The following is a 17,841-nucleotide window of genomic DNA, read 5'->3' as shown; positions in this document are numbered from 1 at the left end:
CGGGCGGCCTCAGGAGTGGCAAGCAATCTTTATTGAAGGTAAACTTTTTATTTTATTTTGTGATGTTAGGGATTCAATCTAGGGTTCGTGTTTGCTGGGTAAGCACTCTACCACTTAGCTACATCTGCAGCCCTACGGCAAACTTTTTATTGAAGTAAAATACCAATACAGAAAAAGGCACAAACCAAAAGATTACAACTTGATAACCTTCCACAGAGTGAACATCCTGGTAACTAATATTCAGATGAAGACAGGGAACATAACCTGAACCCAAGAAACTCACTGCTCCTTCATAATCATTTCCTAACTAAGTATCCACCATCCTGGCTTTTAACATTATAGATTAGCTTTCTCAGATGCTGAGCTCATTTGGATGGAATCATATAACATGTACCATTAATAAATAGTATCTGGTCTCCTTTGCTCATAATTATACTTGTGCCACTCATCCATGTTGCTATGTGCAGTCTAATATACATATTAAAGTTTATTATTCATGCTATAACTTGGTACACATATGTACATATGTTTACCATGTATAAAAATAGGAGAACAGCTTAGTCATATGAATGTTCAGCTTCAGTGAACAACAAAGCAGCTAAATGTAATTTGGGAATAGAAGTGAAGTAAAACAACTCAAGTGGCCATTTTTGCAGAACTCCCCCACATTCCTTGCCTATAAGAGCTACCCCTCCATGACTGGATGGATATGTTCTCTTCATCTTTTCAAACTCTGGTAACACCTGTGCCTAAAGCCCTAGTCCACCTTGTCTTTGGGTTAAGACTCCTAACTCCGTATTTGTATGCATGTGTGTAATGGCCTGCACACCTGTGATGGCACTATGTATCTTGAAATTGGTCTGTTTTTGCTGTTTGCTCTCTGCTACTAGACTATCATTCCCTTAAAGGCAGAGACTCTGAGCATCTATACAACTTAGCAGAGGGCATACACAACAGGTGCTCAGCCAATGTTTGTTAAATAACTGAATAAGTGAGTGGATTCTCATAAAGGATGCCCATGAATGGAAGTGTAGAAATAGGGAAGGGGAGGGGGAGAGAGGATACTGATAAAATTGGGAACAGAGAGCTCTGGTGTGATTTCAACAGATTAAAACTGCCCAAATTTTCTTCAACTTAGAATGGGAGGGAAAGAAGGCAGGATGGTTTAGTTATTGGTGATATTATAAAGAAAGTTTTAATAAGACATGATGTCTGATTGGTGCTAATTTCAATATAAGAAGGAAAGGCAAATGTATAATGTATGCAAATGTATGCTAGTCTGTATAACTGGGAGAATGAAATGCTATTAAAACTAAACAACCAAAACCTCCAAAAAACCAGGAGGCATCTCCATGGGGATTAAGCAAGTGAGAAGTATATACCTGCTTCAAACAAGTTAAGTGCAGGTTAAGGACAATGGAATACCTAGACAGAAAGTTGCATCAGACAAATAGACATAGGGGATTGGAGCCCAGGAAGATAAAGAGATGAAGGGCAAGACACAGATTAAATAAGCAAACCACAGAGTTTAGAGTTTACAGTGGACCTGGGCAAGTGAGCCAGGTTCCTAGAAGAGAATGTGAATTAAAAAAAAAAAAAAGTATGAAGAAGACAAAGAAAGAGGCAGCATCTGCTGCTAAATTAGAGGAAAATAAGTTGGGAGTAGGGAGGAGGAATCCAAGGATTTCAAAAGGGAAGGGAATGATAAGAAGGTCAATTGCTGCAGAGAAATTAAGCAGCATGTAAAGAGATGGAAATTTGTGATCAAGAAATCAGAAGTGATTAGAGTGAGATGTAACTGCAGCCTTCAATACTAACAGTGTCTGTCAATATGTCCTTCAAGACTCAGCGCTTAAAGGAACTGAACTCACTCATTTTGAAGCAGGAAAACTCAAAACAAGAAGCGAATGATTCATTCAAGGCAGAGCTACAAATTGACAACCTGAGCACCATATCCTGCCAACAGTTTTCCTTTGTTTACAAGAAAGTGAATATTTTACCTCCTATGTCATCTTCAATCTAACACTTGGTCTGCTCAAGTAGCTCAATTACCTGCTTGAACATTATAGGCATTTGAGTATGCAAACTCTAAGATCATAAAAATAAATGTAGCACGGGGGCAAAAACAGATTCCCATGGATTTTTTTCCTCTCCATCACTTTGCCTGTCTAATAAGTCTCAGGGACAGAATTAAAAAAAATCCTTCTGATGTATTTTTCTGTATAACTTTTGTTTGAATGTCAATCATAACCAAGACAATACGTTAGATAGCGATAGGATTGCATATTGTTATATATGCAAACTATACATGAACATGAAAAATAAATCTGGATGTGGTATATGTAAATTACTCCAATTAATTGAAAAGGTAATTGTTGCTAAGTTTCTCTACTAATTTCATGGCTTGCTTGTGTCCATCTAGATGAACTGTAGAAACCATCACCTTAGAAAAGGCCTCAATATTTTCAAGATGTTGCTAAAGGCAAAAGGACCAAAAAGCTCCAGGAGAACAGGAAAGACATTTTTATCTTTCTAAGACAAAACATAATCTAGACTTTTCTGCAAATAGTTGGAATCTGTGAGCTGCAGATTTAAATACTCAACCTCACGATAATTTGTTATGGCTAAAAGATTATAATATCTGTAAGAACCTCCTATGAAATGATTTAATCATTTTGTGGAGAATAAAATCTAAAAACATGCTTAATTCTCAGCTTATCCAGTTGATAGATTTTATTCCTGATCTAAACACATTTTTGAGTATATGTTCACAAAATAAAAATACTACACTTTATGTAAGTTCAGTATGGGAGTTGGTTTAGAATGATTTATATGGATAGCTAATGCAGAAAACTCATGGCAGTATGCCATGCTATGAATTAATGAATGGAACTCTATTAAAATCAAGAGTTTGTATTTTGTTTGATACTATGATAATAAAGAACAACTCAGTGGCATCACACAGGTAATTTAAACATCTAGTATGATTGGGGATTTAATACTAGGTTTGGAAAATTGAACACTTGGCTTTTATATACTTCAATAATACTTAACTTTTCTCTAGAAATAACATCTTTAATAAAGGATCATTCCTAAATTAACTACTGCAAAGAATCTTTAGGATTTTTTCATAAATATTATACATGTTTCTTCATTTTGTCCAAAGTAGCTCCTTAGACTTGGTGCCCAAATTTTCAAAACATAGAGGTGGATTATAACTTTTGGATAAAAAAGTTTAGAATAAACCTCTCTATTACTATGTATAAAAAAGATTTTTTTAATCCTTCACAGTGTACGATTTTCTACCTACAACCTATAATTTCTCAATCACATCAACAGAAGAATAACAACACTTTTCCCTCATAGTAAAATTATATATATTTATATATAAATATAAATAATATAAAACAAAATGTTCTACGATGGAAAAGACTGATCAAAGTTATACAAAGGATATCTGCTTAATTCACAGATAGAAGGTATGCAACTGGATGTGTTTTACAGAATTCTTCCAGCTGTGCCATTACCTTAACTCCCTGCCTGGAATTGAGCCCTAACTTTGGGGAAATGCCAGATTTGGTTTTAGGAAAGAAAGAAAGTAAAGTGGTGGGGGAGGGAGAGGAGAAGAGGAAAGAGGAAGGGAAAGGAAGGGGAAGGGGAAGGAAGGGAGGGAGGGAGGGAGGGAGGAAGGAAGGAAGGAAGGAAGGAAGAAGGGAGGGAGGTAGAGAAGGAAGAAAGAGAAAGAAAGAAAGAGAGAGGAGGAAGGAGGAGAGAGGCAAGGAGGGAGGAAGAGAGAGGGAGTGAGAGAGAGAGAGGGGAAGGAAGGAAGAGAGAGGGAGAGAAAGCAGATGGAAAGAAAGTGTAAGTTAGTAGGTAGGTAGATAGATATACTCTAGAATTTAAATTCTCAACTTTTCATAACCTGTTTCCCTCTTTAAACTTTCATGTAAGCCACAAATCTAAGACAGGAGATCCTAGTGAAACTGAAGACAATCAGACAGATACACTAAGCTAAAATTGGGGTGACATGTCAAGAAAACAGTGAGCACATGCAGAAACCCAATTATTTGGCAGATTTCTTTGTAAAGTGTTCTGAAATGTTATGGAATGAATAAATCCCCAGAGATCTGCAAATGTAAAAATATTTTAACTTGGTTATCAAGGTGCTAAAAATAAATTCCCTATGTACCTATCCAGCTGCTAATTTTAATTTATACAGGAAGCTTGACAAACTTAAAAAAATATATGTGTATATATTTTTTTATATATATATATATATATATGAATGGCTTGAATGTAATTTAATTAACCAACAGAAAGTTATTTTTCTGATTGAATTCATGAGAACTGGTAAAAAATTTTAAATGTGATTGCATATTTAATGAAAACTCAAGGTCGGTCATGGATTTTTTTCCCCTGGAGTTCTTGAAGTAGAAGAGATTTTCTACTTAATCCTACCATCTTCTTCAGCAGCCTCTCCACTCTCACATCACATGATCTTTGCCTTTTCTATTCTTCACAGGAATTGTGTATTTATGTATATGTGTGTGTGTGTGTGTGTGTATATATATATATATATATATATATATATATATATATATATATATATATATATATATATATTCACATCAATTTATTCACTCATTTATTTATATTTTCATTGTGAGAATTCTAAGAACCCATTTGAGCCAAACTATCAAAGTGAACCTTTCGCTTATCCTGGTTACCTAAAGGAGTTATACAAATGTCATTAATGAATCCAATGGCTGCTACATTCCAGCATTTATGAGGCAAACCTGTCCCAACCAGCGAGCCCTGGGTCCTCACCTGTAGAAGTATGAACATCCCCTGACTGTGTTGTGAGTGAAATGTTCCTGAGTCTTCTCATTTCCAAAATCCTCCAGGGGGTCTGACCACAGGATATCACACATGGGTCCATAAGCAGGTGGTTCTTTGAATCGGTCTAACTAAGAAAAATAGAAGACAGAGCAAAATACTAATCTTTGGAAACTTGGAATTCAAAAACCAGAGGAAACCACGTCCACCTGCCTCTCCCCAATAGGTGAACTCCACTGCTCACTTCTCCTCTGCTTTCCTTCTTTCCTTCCCATCTTGCTACTCTTCATCACCAAGTCCAACTCCTTCCTTCTTTCTCCAGATGAGCTTATTTCTTTTTGGTCTTTATCACTATCTTTATCTTTCTCTTGCCTCAATAGTCCCCAAAGTTTCTTTTTCCCTTTCTCCTCTCCTCCTTTAATCTTTACCTCTCCTTACTTATTTTATTTATCCAAGTGTTTTAGCCACTGCCAATTAATGTGACTCCATCTGTGTTTCATTTGTGAAAGGAGAAGTGTTAATTATATTTGGGGAGATTCCTCCTACTTCCTCCTTTAGATTTTTATATTAACAGGATTTTGGGAGCAGAAGGCTTATGATTTAAGAGGAGCTACTTGCTATATGACATTGTGGATATTAAGTCATTAGGGCCCATCTAGGTGTCTAACAAAAGCACAGTCTTCCATACAACTATGGAAGGGGAAAATAAAAGAAATGATAAGGAATCAAATCATTCTACAATTTTGGGGTCATTCTTTAGCTTACATTCTAAATATTACAGTTTTACCTGAATCCTTTATATAAAATCCACTTTTCAGTGATAAATGTTTATCAAAGTCATATTTCAATTTAAAAAGGTGCATTTAGGAAGTATGAACAACATAACTAGAAATAACAGCCCACCAACAATCTGATAAGACTGTTACTTGAGTTTATCATAATTTAATTGCAATGAAAAAATGCATAAAACTATTATGAAAATCCATTAATAATGGATGTACTTCAGAGTCAATACTTGACTATTTGGAAAAATCCAGTAGAGACAGCTGAAATATTAGGCTGACAAGCAGTGGAATTCTCTATTTCACCTGGGACATACAAGATGATGAAGTAATGGTTTTTCTATATTCTGGTGTTTAATATTATCTAAAGAAAACAAGGAAATATTTCACATTTTCAACACCCAATGAAAATTTTCAATAAGACACCTCTATTTTTCAACCATTATATGAGCCATATTCATTATAAATGTAGACTTGTTTGAGAAATTTAAATAACTTATGTCTTTGAAACAATTCATACAAGAAAAATATTGCTTGTCCATGCAAATACATAATTTCTTACAGAGAAATAAGAATTTATTACTAGAGGTAGAACAGTGGAGGAGGGAAGGTTTTCAGACCAATATAAATTCCCAATCATAGGTTGGGAAAGCAACCCTAATATAGAATTTACTCTGGAAAAATTATAAAGTCAGTCTAGAGGTTCACACCATCTACACTAAAATATGTAAATACAAAATGAAATAAAGTTAAGTGTAGTAAAAACTCTGACATATAGTGAAATGCAAACCTCAAAATCATTTTATGGCAAGGCTTAGAATTTGATGATATATAAATAATTGTATAGAATATCTGAAATACGCCAAAAAGTAAATTCTGGGGATTGCAGGTATATTTTTTTTAACTATTCAATGTACCATGAAACCTTTAGTGACTGATTTCAAGAGTCCATCAGGTTGTAGAAGAATTTGGCTAACTTCATATATAAAGGAACTTTCTATACATGAACTCCATGATTACCTTTCAACAACATATCTGTATAGCACTTTAAATTGAAAGCAAAGACAGATTGCTCGGAGGACCAGAAGCAAATATGTAATGGTGTCTTAAAAATTAACCCAAGTAAAGTAGAAAACAGAGGTTTATTTAATGTACCCGTGTTTGATTTTAAAAATAACAATCATGTAATTCCTTTCTCTGAGGAAAGTAAATCCGGTATAATTTACAATTTATCTACAACACTATTTTAACACCTGCTCACTTGAACCTTAAGGATGGAAATCTCCTGATAGAAAAAAAAATTGTATGCTTTGCTACCCTAAATATAATTTTTCTCTAAAAATCAATAAGCTTTTTAAAGAATACTGAGTTCCTGGCAGTAGAGATTTATGATATCTAAATATGTTCATGATTTAATAAGTTATTTCCTCAACATCATGAGTTTCATGAAGAAAAATTACTAAAGAAACACAACAAATGAGAATCACGTAGAAATGATTTTTTGTGTGGGTTGTAGAGGTTTGTAGATTATATTTTTACCCATGATTGTATCTTTAACAAAATAGCCCAATAGCCATATCTTTTTTATTTATTCTTTGTGGTGCAGAACTTTATACATCTATACATCAGCTGTGTTCAGATAAGGAAAGGGCTATATTGAGTGAATTTTTCACTCATCCTCCCTGTTAGGATACTTGGCAAGTTTCTCATCCAAGTAAGTCCATAAAACTGGATAAAGTCAACTAAAACATAAATGCACATCCCTGAAGCCCATTACAGAACAACTACAGCTATTTATACTCTGACCTATTCCATTTTCCATTCTGTACTTATTGTAGTAACTGATTATAAGGTTACTAATATATGAAAAGCTCACCTGACTCTTTGATTTCCTTCTCTACTAAACACTATGGGGAAATACTATTTACTAATTTAATATTAAGGCAATTGATGGAATTAACTGATAAATATTATTCAATATATAGATTTCTGAGATTAAGCACTGAAATTTTCAAACACAGGGAAATGTAAAAAACAATTAAGTGGCAATGATTCCAACAAGTGACACCAAGGGATCTTTGTACAAATACCACTTAAGTAATAATAAGCAAGGGTTGGAATTTGAGTTGTGTCCACTATCAATCTTAAGTAAATCTATATTCAAGCAAAAAATTCTGTACTCATTGAAATTAGGCCCTCACTTGTTTGAGCTACAGTCTACTTATAACACATAAGGCTTAAACAAGTAAATATTAAATTACATATTTAATATTTACTTGTTTAAGTAAATATTTATAACATATATTTATAACAAAACTCAGCCAGAAACCTGATTCAGTTAGAGTAATTTAAAAAAAATGTGAACAAATTATTATGGCAAAAATTACTGGGAAGAGTAATAAAATAATTAGAATTATTTTCACCTTTCTTTTCTTCTTTGATATAAGTACAAGGAAAGTTTCTTAGGTCTCTAAAAGTAGAGGGTGGAAGTTTTGACAATAAATATGGTTCTCAAATATTCAGAATTCTTGAAGAGAAATCTTAGTTTAGACTTCCATTAAATGGAAGCTTGGTAGTGAACAAAGTCTTCTCATCACATATAAAATGCCATATATATTAGTGTAAACAAATACCTTAAAATAATTCCAGGTAATATTATTTTAAGATAATATAAGAAGATATGTCTTTGGGGATTTGGGCATCAAGAAAAAATGTGTGGAGTTTTTGGAAAATAAAAGGACTTACTTTTCTGATGTCGTCTAGAGTGTTGATCTCTGGAGACAAACCGCCATGTACACACAGGAACTGCTGGTTCATCAGGGCAGCCAGGGGAAGGCAGTCGAAGGCATCCATGCAGGCGTCATACACACGCTCCGAGTACTTTATTTTACCTTTCAAACATGGTGAAATGTTTACTCTCATGGTTTCATCATTAGTATGGATGCATTAAAATAGTTTTGTTTCTTTTTAACATTTTCTTGCCAATATGACATGATAAGCATAAAATTACACTTTGCAAAATTTTGAAACAGAATCAAATACAACTTTTAAAGATTTATATGTTAATCTTAATATGGTATTTTATATTTTTATTACTCAAGCATATTTTATAATTTTTATGACTTTTTTATAGCAAAGAAGAGACTTTTTACATATATTCTGGCTAATTATCTGTAGACATATCACCACAAAAATACACACTTAACTGGAGACCAAAAGAATGACGGTCATAAAACTGGCTGATATTCCTGAATGATTTTATAGAAAAGCCGATGGCAAGAAGTTTTCTAAAGTTGTTCATATCTCACTCACTGCATATTGCTTTTCCCCTATTGATTTGTATCTAATGTTTTGAGAAGTCTTCATGCTCCATTGAATACATGAACACATGACAGAAATTGAGGCTTTAGGGGAAAATTGAGAGGAAGAAAATGAAATTACACGATGTACTACATGCTCCTAGTCTTGATATCTAAAGAAGAAAGCCATCTCTTTAATTTTGTAAAGTAGAACAGAGGTTAGTATACATCAGATTCAAAAATAGAGGAACGAGGTTCTGTCTGACCTCCATTTGCTTTTCTTGAGTGATGTGAGATTTAAGGGTAGAATTACTGTCTCAAACAGTAGTACACTTAACTGGTTTAAAAAGGAAACTTACTTGCCTCTTAAGATCAACTATACCAAATATCAATTTGAATTCTCAAATATACTCAAATATTAATCTGAATATTAATTGGAGAATTTTTAACTTGAAAATAAAATTAGAACTTCTATAACTGCTCAAGCTTAGAAAGAAATAGGCAATAACATGAACCAGTGTCACTTGAAATTTTTAACTGTTAGGCAATGGATCATATTATAATGTGCTCTTAGTTATTGATTAAAATGACAATTTACTACATACAGTATTAAAGGAAGAAGCTTACAGTATACTTACATTCTTGTTTAAATGTGAAATACTCTGTTAGATGTCTACATTCATGATTTCCACGAAGTAAAAACAGTGTTTTTGGGTAAAGAATTTTCAAGGCCCACAAATACAGCACACACTGAGAAAAATAAAAAAGAACATGAACATCAACATTTTTCATTTTACTTATTCATTCCATTGCTTACATATCAGGAACACATGAATCAAATGTATTTTCATGACCAAAGATCTGCAGCCTAGATCTTATTAGGAAGGATAATGACAATCATAACAAACAACCAGCTGGTACAAAGCCCAGGTTCACCTGTGCTTGAAATATATATGCACCAAGGATCACAGGCAACAGAAAACAACAGGGTGAGCGGTCAACAGAAAGAAACTCTTGTGGCCTGTGGGAAGTGAGGGAGGGGTATGTAGAAACACAGGGAAAGAGGAAGAGGCCTAAATCAAAGTACACTAGAAAGAAAATATATTGCCTAACTGTACGAGAAGGATTATGGTGAGCAAACAAATAATAAACTTAAAAAGACACTTTATTTATACATCTTCATTATTTAAAAAAAAATCATGTAACAGAAATGGAAGAAGAAATCAAGGGCAAGACATGATTTGCAATTCAATACAGACAAGCCAAGAGATGCGGATTTTGTTGTCATTTTCACTTACTTTCTCTCTCCTTCACTAACTCCCTGACTTCTCCTCCCATGGAGGCTCACGTCTTACCTTTCAGTTTTACATATAAACATTATTAAATCAATGGCCAGAGAATCTCACATACTAATGACAGAGAATACATTTCATATACCTTAAAACTCTAAAAGTAGTTATGCGTCGCTGCATTTTGAGACAGTGATGGTCATCTATGCAGGCACCAAGTGTGGAATCAACCTGTACTGCCATACTCTTCCTGGAAGGTGCGCTAACTAGAGCTAACCAGAGTACTCAAGTACTACTATAAAGTTTATTATCCTCAGCTGGCATTCACAAGAACCCTCAGGGAATGGGAAACCATGCTTTGGAAACAAGTGTGCTGCCTCATCCTCATGAAGTTTACTTTCTAAAACTGAAGATGAGAAGGGAAAACACCACAGAAATACTGAGGCAGGTCCGAGTCTGGATACTCAAATTTGGGACAAAAATACACAAATAACAATCAGCTTCCCAACATAATATAGATATGCCCAATAATGTCTATGGAGAAGACTATTGCCAATTTATTTACTGTGCTACCTGTGAGGAATAATTACTTCCATCAGTTTCTATAATTTATGAAATGAGTGGAGACTAGTTATATTTGAATAGACAGCCCAACATTTGGAGAAAATACTAATTATCAAAGCACATGTGTATTACTGTAATGTTCAGACAAGATTTGTCTTAAAATAATAAACATGTGATTGAAGAAAAAAATAAAAGATTGACATTAAATTATATATACATCTTTTCTTTTATTAATTAATTTTCTCATTACCACTTCCCAATTTTAGTTATTAGCTAAGTGCATGTGAACTATGATATGAGTACTTCTGAAGAGGTGACCACAGGGGCTGTATGAGTGTTGCTTGAAGCCTCTCGGACTTGTATGTGCAGTTCCCTGTCATCTCAGTGGATGGCATGGTGGCTTAAGGAGGCTCTTGTGTATCAGGCTTGATAGCTCCACTGACATGTTTTAAAAAGTGATGTGTGTATTACTCAAACTTTTCTCAGGGGCTGGGATTGTGGCTCAGTGGTGGAGTACTTGTCTAGCATGTGTGAGGCACTGGGTTCAATCTTCAGCACCACATATAAAAAATAAATAAATGAATTAAAGGTATTGTGTCCATCTACAACTAAATATAAAAATATTTAAAAAAAGCTTTTCTCACATTCCAGGGAAGATATTTATAAACTATCATCAACATCAATGAAATGATAGCTCCCAATTTAAAAATGTAGAAGACTGTATTTTAATTGAAATTATATATATACACATATGTATATATATATATATATATATATATATATATATTTCCAAATAGGTTATTAACTTAAAATGTGTAATTTGGAATAGAAATGAGTATGGAAAGTCCTTTAAAATATATTTACATGTATATATTTACATCCCGGGCCTGGTGGTACATGAGAGTGGCTCTGGAGGATGAGGCAGGAGGATTGCAAGTTTGAGCCAGCCTCAGAAACTCAGCAGTGCCTAAGAAATTTAGCTGCATCCTGTGTCAAAATAAAAAAAGAAAAGGAATGGAGATGTGGCTCAGTGGTAAAGTGCCTCTGGGTTCAATCCCTCAGAAAAGAAAATGAAAATAATAATAATAAATAATATATATTACATATATTTATATATACATTATGCATATTGTATATATAAATATGTATTATGTATGTATGTATATAATGTATATAAATGTATATACACACATGTATTATATATAAATATGTATTTATATATGTGTATAATGTATATATAAATATATATATTCACTTGCTGAAATTGCTATTTTGAATGCAATTTATTTACATGCTTAGACTGCTCTGTAGCTATCTTTTGGGTACATTCCTCCCAAGTCATAGGTCAATGAATTTTTACATATGTATAGTTCCATGGAACTGCTACCTAGATCCAAGTATGTTCCCGTACCCAGAAGGTTCCTGTGTGCCTCTTTCCAGTCAGTATCTTCTGAACATGTAATCAAAAATTTGACCTTTAGATTAGTTTTGCCTGTAACAAGTTATCTTAAAGCAAAGCTTTAATCTCCTCATTTTAAATCTTAACTACATTTTTTTAAAACTCTAATACTTTAGAGAAATCACATTTTAGAACCCACATTTTCTTTTGGGCCATCTGTTAAAGATCTTGTTTTGACATTAGCATGTGGCTTTATAACTTTATCACCTCTAGTCGTAATTACTTCTTACTGAAGCACTTTCCTAATTGAGCAAAGAGAGATACAAAATTGCTCTGCTAAATATTCTTAATCATGTCTGTTTACGGCTTTCCAGTGATGCAATACACATTTAATTTCCCTTATTATTTAATGAATGCAGACTACCTATGGTAGGAAATCAAGAAATGCTGATTCTATTTCTGCAAATGAAAAGGAAGGAAGGAAGAAGAATAAAGAGAGGGAGGAAAGAAGAAAGGAAAGAGAAAGTAAGAAAGCAAGAAAAAAAAAGGATAATAACTCAATTTCCAAATGGTTGGCTTTAAATATTCCAAAAATGAAAGTTCTCTTTTCACATTTCATTTCCTCCTTCTCTGTGGCAAGAATAAAGTGTCTTCCCAAACACTGACTTAAACCACAAATGCAGCAATATGGAAGAAAAAGCATGGCAAATGAAAGGGCAAGGGTGGACTGGGGAGTGGAGCCCTGCCAGCCCTTGCCCTCCACATCTGGTGGACAGAGCTGCCAAGCACAACACTGTCTGGCTAGCAACTGTTTTGCCATTTAAAGTTCCAATATTCTGCACATTAGTTTTTGAAAGAAAAAAAAAGAAAGAACTACAGTCTCTTGTAAAAAGAAATTATCATAATCAATGAAGATAAATAAAAATTAGTTAAATCATGGTTATTTTTGTCCATGTGGTATCAGATGGTAAACTGAACACAATTTTCACTGAATTAATTGCTCAGGTAGAAATAGCACAATGTTAGCTAGCTTTTCTACACAGTGAGATGTAAATGAGTTGTACCAGTCATATCAACTGAACTGAGTCTTTTCATTCTTACCCTTAATTAAACAAATATTTACAATTTAAAGTAAACTGAGTCACTCAATATGAAAGATGAAGCATCCTTTATCTTTGGATTATTTTTCTGTCACAGACATCGCTTTCTACTAATTCTGTATTTTCTCCAGCAAAGCAATACTAAGGATATCATTTTCTTCATTAAGTTGTTGCTTTGACAAATAACATTGCAATGGTTTGCTTTGTAATTTATGCTTTTTAACATTATTCTTAAAAAAACTGCATAGGACAGAAAAGGAAAATGTGAAGGAGGAAACAAGAAGATAAAAAAGAAAACACACAGCTTTAGCTATATATTAATCAGCTCCCTCAACTCATTTATTATCTGAGCTGTGAAATGTTCCAATCAAAAGTGCTCTCCCTCCATTACTGGACAATAATGAATCTAAAGATGTGCATTGTTTGGGACAAGATCCAAACTCATGAAATGTTAAGTGAGCTTCTCTTTTTTTTTTTTTTTTTTTTTTTTTTAATTTTTATTGTGGGTTGTTCAAAACATTACAAATTTCTTGACATATCATATTCCACACTTTGATTCAAGTGGGTTATGAACTCCCACCTTCACCCCATACACAGATTGCAGAAAGCTTCTCTAAGACATCGGTTGCCTGGTCTGACATGCATACAGAGAAGTACCAGGGGAACAGCAATGCCTCATAAGATGAGACAGCAGAACATTTCTTCCTCATGTCTGTGGCAACACTCTGTCACCTACATCCTCTCTTGTGCTGCTTGCTCGTTATTCTCAGGCAGAAAACGGAGCATTGCCTGGCTTGCTGAGGTTCACTCTAGTCTATGAGTTCACAGCTAATAAACAGGATAACTTTTCACCCTTAAATATGTTTGAGACCTGGGTTAGGATCTGAGTGTAAGTGGAACAGGCAGGGCCAGCTTCCTGCAAAGCCCAAGGCACTGTATCGCATAAGGGCTAGAAAGAGAGTCTAATGAACGACAGGGAAGGAAATGGCTGTGTGTGCCTCTGTTTGCAATTCTGAATTTTTCCCTGTGTTCGCAGAGAAACACACTCAGCCGGTGGACCTATATATACACATATGCTTGATCAAAGAGATTAGGTGGTGTAATGCAATCATCAAAAAAGGAATATTTGATGTAAGGCAAATTATTACTCAAAACAAAATTACCTCTTTCATCACTACTCAAAAGCTTGCTTGTTTGGGGGCTAACTTTGTGGGAAATGATTTCTAATCTTGGCAAAGAGAGAAAATTGGGGAGGCAGGGGGAGAGCGCATAAAATGAGCTATATGTGCTCCTCAGAGTATATTATCTCCATCCAGTCTGTAAATACACCAAACAGAAACTACTAGAAATTCGAACCTACCCTTCAAAACTGATTTGATAAAAATTAAATTAAGTGGTCCTTTTTACTCAAAAGATAGCCAAACAATGTCTGCAGTGTAGCCTTAAATTATTGAGATGAATCAAGACCCTTTTGAAACCTGTTAGGATAACACACACTGTAAAAATAAGCTCTTATTTTAGGATTTTTCTTAAACCAACAATACCATTCTCATAGAGAATATTTTCTATTTAATGCTTTGCCCTTCAGATTATATATGTGTGAATATTAGTACATTCATGGGTAAGTGCAACAATGTGTATCCCTTTCTGCATTACTGATGTGTGCATTTTTTGTGTTACACTGTGGTACATCCGGTGAATATGTTATGACCAGGGCGTAGGATAGTAGTAAGAGGACAGGTTTTGAATCCTAGCATTGGCATTTACTGTGTGTGTGGCCCTTTCTAAACCTTAGTTGAGGCACTTCTGAAAGGAATTTAGGCATTTACATGTAACTTTCAAAACTTGAGGAATAAATGAGATAATTTATACCATGAAAACAGCAGCATTTATAGCCTGTGAACAGTGTCAGCTTCCTTAATCCACAATAAATATCCCTGAAGTATTTTTGGTAAGTATACTTTATATAAATGTCTGTTCTATTTTAATATGATGTTGATATCATTGCACCATTCTTAAGTGCCCTCCAAAGTGACATCTAATCAACAAGGATCATTTTACTTTGATACAGTTTGTCATTTTGTGTGTGTATGTAGCAAGTCGCTTGGGCTGTACTCTCAGACCCTTGGAGTTTAATTAAAAAAGTGTTTGATGATGGAGGCTCTAGTATATGCATCTCAGAACTTTTAAATGTCTTGATTTCTCCATTTGATATGTCACTAACTTTTGTTTGATCTCTTGATCTTTTGTTTGACTATTAAAAGAAACACACTATACAAAATATTGCAAATACTTTTGTGATTCAAATATTATATTAACTGTAGACTAATCTATTGAGGAAACAAGTTAATGATTATTGCTTTTCAAATTAAAAACAAACAAACACAAAACAGAGCTAAAAAAAGCTTTAATTAAGAAAAGCTTAGGACATTTCAAGTGGTTTGAGGCCAGAGATTCAGAACCCTACATTTTTCAATTAAAAAAAAAAAAGTCAAAGGTAAATAGAGATCCAGAAAGTTAAAAAATATTAAAATCCAAAGACAGTTGATGAGATAAGAAAGTCCAATTGTGCTGTTATTCAAGCAACACAAGATTTAGTGCTTTTTCTTCATTATCAATTTAGTAAGAAACATTATTGTAATCTTTATATTTAAAAGGATACAAACTAAGGTGTTAAAATCCACAAATATTATGATATTAATTTTTTTTCAGCCAGGCACCATGGCACACACCTGTAGACACTTGGGAGGCTAAGGCAGGAGAATTCAATGTTCCAGGCCAGCCTGGACAACTGCAAGACCCTGTCTCAAAATAAAAAATAAAACAGGCTGGGGCTATAGTTCAGTGGTAGAGCACCCCTAGGTTTAATCCATAGTAAAGAAAAACAAAAGTTCCAGCATAGTACTCTATTATTTGATAAAAATAGTCACTCTTAAGAGAAAAGTGTCAGGATTTCCTCACTTAGAAGGTGAGCTTTGAAATATGCAGACCACCTATTTCATTTATCTTTGGAATATTTCTTAGAAGCAATACAAATGTTAGATTAGTAAGATTACTTTAAGAACTACTAAAATATTTTTATTATTTTACTATTTACTTATATTCTATGAAGCCCTATTTGAAGGGGAATGGCAGAAATCTTAACCTCTCCTTGCTCTTTTCTGTGTCTCATTGTTTCCCTCAAACCTGGAATCACCAGTGGTCATATCAGCAAATTCCCATCCATCAGAAACAAGTTGAGGTATATGTGCCACTTTAGGGAAACATCCTTAAACAAGACTGCAAACCCTTCTCGTATTTTCTTTTTATTCTTGCTGAATGTACTGTGGAGACAGAAGAATTGAAGCTACTATAAGCTGTCTCCGGTCATAGAGGTTTACTTTGAAATGAGGCCATGAACATCAGGGAAACAAGGCAGAAAGAGGCTGGGTCCAGGGAACTATGGAGGATTGCACAAGTCCTGGTGTGTCCATATGGGCTTCTCCTAGAGAAATAGACTTCTATATTTTCAAATGACCATTATGTGGGGGCTTTGTTTTGTTTTTGTTGTTGTCTCTCCTTGAAGATATTTATCCTAATGTGAGATAAAAGTTTTACAAAATTTGTACTCAATCGCCCTTCCCTACTGGTTATGTTGATCAAGTAGCCCAAGAACATGACCAAGACTTATGAGGTTAACCTAGGTCTTCTCTGTACTTTGCTCACCTCAATCTCCCTGCCAGCTAAAATCTTACTTGTTCTCTGATTCAGTTCCTCAGTGAGCTGCATCCCATTATTCTCTCATTTTTCTATATCCTATCAACACTTATTTTCTGTTCCTCCTTTATCATAAAATTTTTAATAACTCATTCAAATAACTGAACCATGAATGATGACCTATTCTAGGCTTTGGATTCTATATAGATTTTTGTACTTACATATTCCTGTATAGATTTATGTTTGTAGAGATCAAGGATATATGTTACATTTCTCTATATTCTTCCTAGTTCTAATACCATGTATGTATTTTTTACATATGTACATATATGTGTGTCTATATATATATATTTCTACACCTAATGGTGATGGACATAAAGAGAATTAATGACTTTAGGTTAATCAAATAATTAAGAAACAATTGCTTTGATTTTAAAGTAAAAGTTGTTTGAGGGTGATGTTTTTCAACATTAAATACTTGTTCAGTAAATCAATATGATAATAAAATTTTTAAAACAGAATCATTTTTATATGATTGTGAATATAGATGTTTGTGTGAGGCCTTTATACAGTTGATTTATTCCTTGGAACACATGTTTTCTTTTTTAATGTTTTTTTAAAGACACAAAATGTCATTTAGTATACTCTGATTTTTAAAGCTATATTTATATATCAAACCATTTCTTTCAATAAGCATTTATTGAGCTTTTACTGTGTATGACACACCATATTAGGGCACTAGGAAGAACAAACATTAAAGAAACGAGGTCCTCTTTGCCTTTTCTATTCAAGTAAAGCAGATGCAGATGGGAGGCTGAAGAAGAACTTCTACTCAAAGGTTATCTGTTTTGTTTTATTAAATCAGTTTGACAAATT

General features: G+C 33.8%; 1 protein-coding gene across 1 annotated transcript in view; it reads right to left on the bottom strand.

The window, feature by feature from the left end:
• Window positions 1-17,841, bottom strand: part of Ppp3ca (protein phosphatase 3 catalytic subunit alpha) — a 307,578-nt gene that overhangs the window by 60,345 nt on the left and 229,392 nt on the right. The window contains exons 4-6 of the mRNA XM_027935381.2: window positions 9,556-9,667; window positions 8,364-8,509; window positions 4,828-4,967 (exon numbers count right to left, since the gene is read on the bottom strand). Of these exons, the coding sequence (XP_027791182.1) occupies window positions 4,828-4,967; window positions 8,364-8,509; window positions 9,556-9,667 (398 nt within the window). The remainder of the gene's footprint in view (window positions 1-4,827; window positions 4,968-8,363; window positions 8,510-9,555; window positions 9,668-17,841) is intronic.

Source organism: Marmota flaviventris, chromosome 7, assembly GCF_047511675.1.
Source record: "Marmota flaviventris isolate mMarFla1 chromosome 7, mMarFla1.hap1, whole genome shotgun sequence".
In the NCBI taxonomy this organism is placed as follows: domain Eukaryota; kingdom Metazoa; phylum Chordata; class Mammalia; order Rodentia; family Sciuridae; genus Marmota; species Marmota flaviventris.
This window is presented reverse-complemented; position numbering and strand designations above follow the sequence as displayed.